This window comes from Otolemur garnettii, unplaced genomic scaffold (genome assembly GCF_000181295.1).
Source record: "Otolemur garnettii isolate 467f Iridium unplaced genomic scaffold, OtoGar3 scaffold00205, whole genome shotgun sequence".
NCBI classification, from domain to species: Eukaryota; Metazoa; Chordata; class Mammalia; order Primates; family Galagidae; genus Otolemur; species Otolemur garnettii.
In genome coordinates, this window is record NW_003852600.1 from 2,234,036 (window position 1) to 2,237,168 (window position 3,133).

The 3,133-nt window shown below is 43.1% G+C and overlaps 1 protein-coding gene and 1 pseudogene across 1 annotated transcript in view; one reads left to right on the forward strand and one right to left on the reverse strand.

The window, feature by feature from the left end:
* The window catches only part of DOPEY1 (dopey family member 1), a 114,578-nt gene that overhangs the window by 95,128 nt on the left and 16,317 nt on the right, over positions 1-3,133 (reverse strand). Inside the window, exon 2 of the mRNA XM_023507792.1 lies at positions 745-935. Coding sequence (XP_023363560.1) covers positions 745-882 — 138 coding nt within the window. The 5' untranslated portion in view covers positions 883-935. The remainder of the gene's footprint in view (positions 1-744; positions 936-3,133) is intronic.
* LOC100959609 lies at positions 986-1,840 on the forward strand (annotated as a pseudogene).

Sequence of the window (3,133 nt, forward strand, 5' to 3'; positions counted from 1 at the left end):
CTGAGGCAAGAGAATCACTTAAGCCCAAGAGTTTGAGGTTGCTGTGAGCTGTGATGCCACAGCTCTCTACCCAGGGTGACAATAGTGAGACTTCACCAAAAAAAAAAAAAAAAAAGAAAGAAAGAAAAGAGACAAAAACAAAAACATGGGGTCAAAACAGGATATGCCGTATCAGGGACACCATCACAGTAGCTGTCAAGAAGACTGTCGAGCCACGTTCCAAGCCCTAAGGGACCACTTGTACGCAGAGCTGCCTTTATAAAAGTGCTGAATTGTCACTCAGGTGTGCCCAGATATGAAATGCTTCCTTGCTGCTGTACGCCATTTGGAAAGGACACGCTGCTGCGTTCCATCGGCAGGTTTTCATTTTGCTGCCAGGAACTCCAGAACCATTATCTGATGCTCAATTACCAAAACTCAGTAGCCATCATGGTTAGCAAATCTGCTTCCTAGTCTTGTGTTTTTACAGGTAATAATAAATTGGTGATAATATGGTGATTATGCTATTTTATATATATGGTGATAATGCTGTTTTTAAAGCATTGTCGGTTTCTTTGGAATTAGAACTCCTAAAGCCTTAACAATATGCCTGCCCATATAGACATGGGACTCATGAAGTAAAACAGTATTACCAAAAGTAAACTCGTTAGGTTTCTAAAGTCTTCAAGGTTTAGAGAAATCTAGTAAGTCTACGCACAGGTTTCTGATTTTTACTCCTGTATGAGACGGACTAGACAGACGCACCTTGTTAAGTTTTCCCAGGGCTGATATCAGATCTGCCCACTCACTGGAGTACTCGAAGCTCTTCAGTGCTTTGTCCACGGCAGCCACGTAGTTGCGGTACTTGGAGTCACTCAGTAACTCCAGCTCTTCTGTGTTCATCCTCCCACAGCGTCCCACTAGAGACCAGTTCCAAAGTCATGGAAAATCATTACCTATAAAAGAGTTTGCAGGAGGAACCATGATTATAAAATGAAATATTAAAATGGGTCCATAGGATCTTGCTACAAAGATAATGGCTAACTTAAAAATGTGTCTTAAGTCAGAAGTAGTTGAAACGCTGCTCAGCTAGTATGTAAGGTCCCTGAAGTACTCAGAGACAGCCTCAAAAAGAATGACCTGACGGCTCCTTCCTAGGACTGAAAACCGTAAGAATCTAGGGAGACAGAAGAACAGGAATCGTTCTGACACTTCCATTAATTTAAAAACCATGTTATTTCTCTACCATAGTTGTTGATGTTACATTTCTAATACGTAAGAACATACCCTTCTGGACCCACAGCCACCACGAACAGCAAAGTCAATATCCAACGCAGCCCACCTACCCTGTGCAGCCTCCTGGGAATCCAGTGTGCCTCAGACCAGGCATCTTCCTCGGCTCCACCCTATACCCATGCTCCACCTGCCTACTCAGAGCTCTATCGTCAGAGCTTTGTGCACCCAGGGGCTGCCACCATCCCCACCATGTCAGCTGCATTTCCTGGTGCCTCTCTGTATCTTCCCATGGCTCAGTCTGTGGCTGTTGGGCCTTCTGGTTCCACAATCCCTATAGCTTATTATCCAGTTGGTCCCATCTATCCACCTGGTTCAGCTGTGCTGGTGGAAGGAGGTTATGATGCAGGCTCCAGATTTGGAGCTGGGGCTCCTGCTGGCAGCATTCCTCCTCCGCCTCCTGGATGCCCTCCCAATGCTGCTCAGCTTGCAGTCATGCAGGAATCAACATCCTCGTAACTCAGAGGAAGGAGAATTCTTCATGGGTGGCTCAGATGGGGGCTACACCATCTGGTGAGGAACCAAGGCCACCTCTGTGCCAGGAAAGACATCACATACCTTCAGCACTTCTCACAGTGTAACTGCTTTAGTCATATTAACCTCAAGTTGCAGTTTAAACACACGTTGCTGGGGTGTCTTTCTGGTGCCCAAACTTCCAGGCACTTTTCAAATTTAATAAGGAACCATGTAATGGCAGCAGTACCTCTCTGAAGCATTTTGAGGTAGGGGAGGTTTCCATTCATGAAAGGAAAGTGGGTGAAGCAGCCCTAAGGATCTTCCTTTAATTCTCTGGAGTAATACTGTACCATACTGGTCTTTTGCTTTTAGTAATTAAAGATCAAATTAGGTTTGGAGGTAACTTTGATTTTCCTAAGAATTAAACTTGCCAAATCACTCTGATTGGTCTTTAATCTCCTTCAAGTCTTTATGATTTATATTCCTTGTTATAAATGAAGCTCAGTAGTCATCTGCCTTCTCCTTTCCATCCTTTGCCCCACCTCCCACCTCCACCCAAGTCTTCCATTTCCTTTACCCATCTCCATTGGATCAATGGTGCAGGACAGAAAGCCAGTCAGATTAATTTCCTTCTCTCCTTGCCCTTCTCCCCACTTGTCATCTTTTAACTAGTCTTCGACAAGGATCCTCTGAGTCCCCTCTGTGCCCCAAGCACAGATGCCATTACTTCCTCTTTTTTATCACCCCAGGCTTAAGTGGAGGGTGCCCTTTAGGTCCTCTGGTAGGTCAGGTCATCTCTGCATATAGGACCCTAACCCAAATTTGCTTTGGAGCCAGGAAAACTGAGCTTTGTTTGAACAAAGGATATCATATGAACCATACTATAAACAAGTTTGCTTAACATATGAGCGGTAAGGAGGAGGGTGCATTTCAAAAGCCTGATTGATGACTTTAAAGCCAAACTAAGGGGAGTTTTCAGATCAAAACTTGGTCACCATTGTTTTGTCAGTGTCTGAGGCAGCCACCTGCAGCTCCCAAGAATTCCTCAATGGGGTTGATAGCATCATATTGTGAGTGCTTCACTACAAAGTGACTTGAGTCCAGTGAAATCTCATTAGGGTTAAGAAAAGTTCAGGGATCCTTAATATTTTGATTTTTCGTTTTCTGAAATTGGATTTTATTTTATCTTATAATTTGAGTTCATCTAAATTTCTATACATGTGATATTTGACTGTTCCATTGACTGTTTGAAAGTTCAGCATTGTATGTCTCTCTCTACACTGGGGTGCACTTAACTTGTGGATTTTTTATACTAAAAACGTAGAATAAAGACTATTCTGAAGATTTGAATAAAGTGATGAAGTTGCAAAAATGCAGAATAAAGACTAAATACTAAAAATGTAGA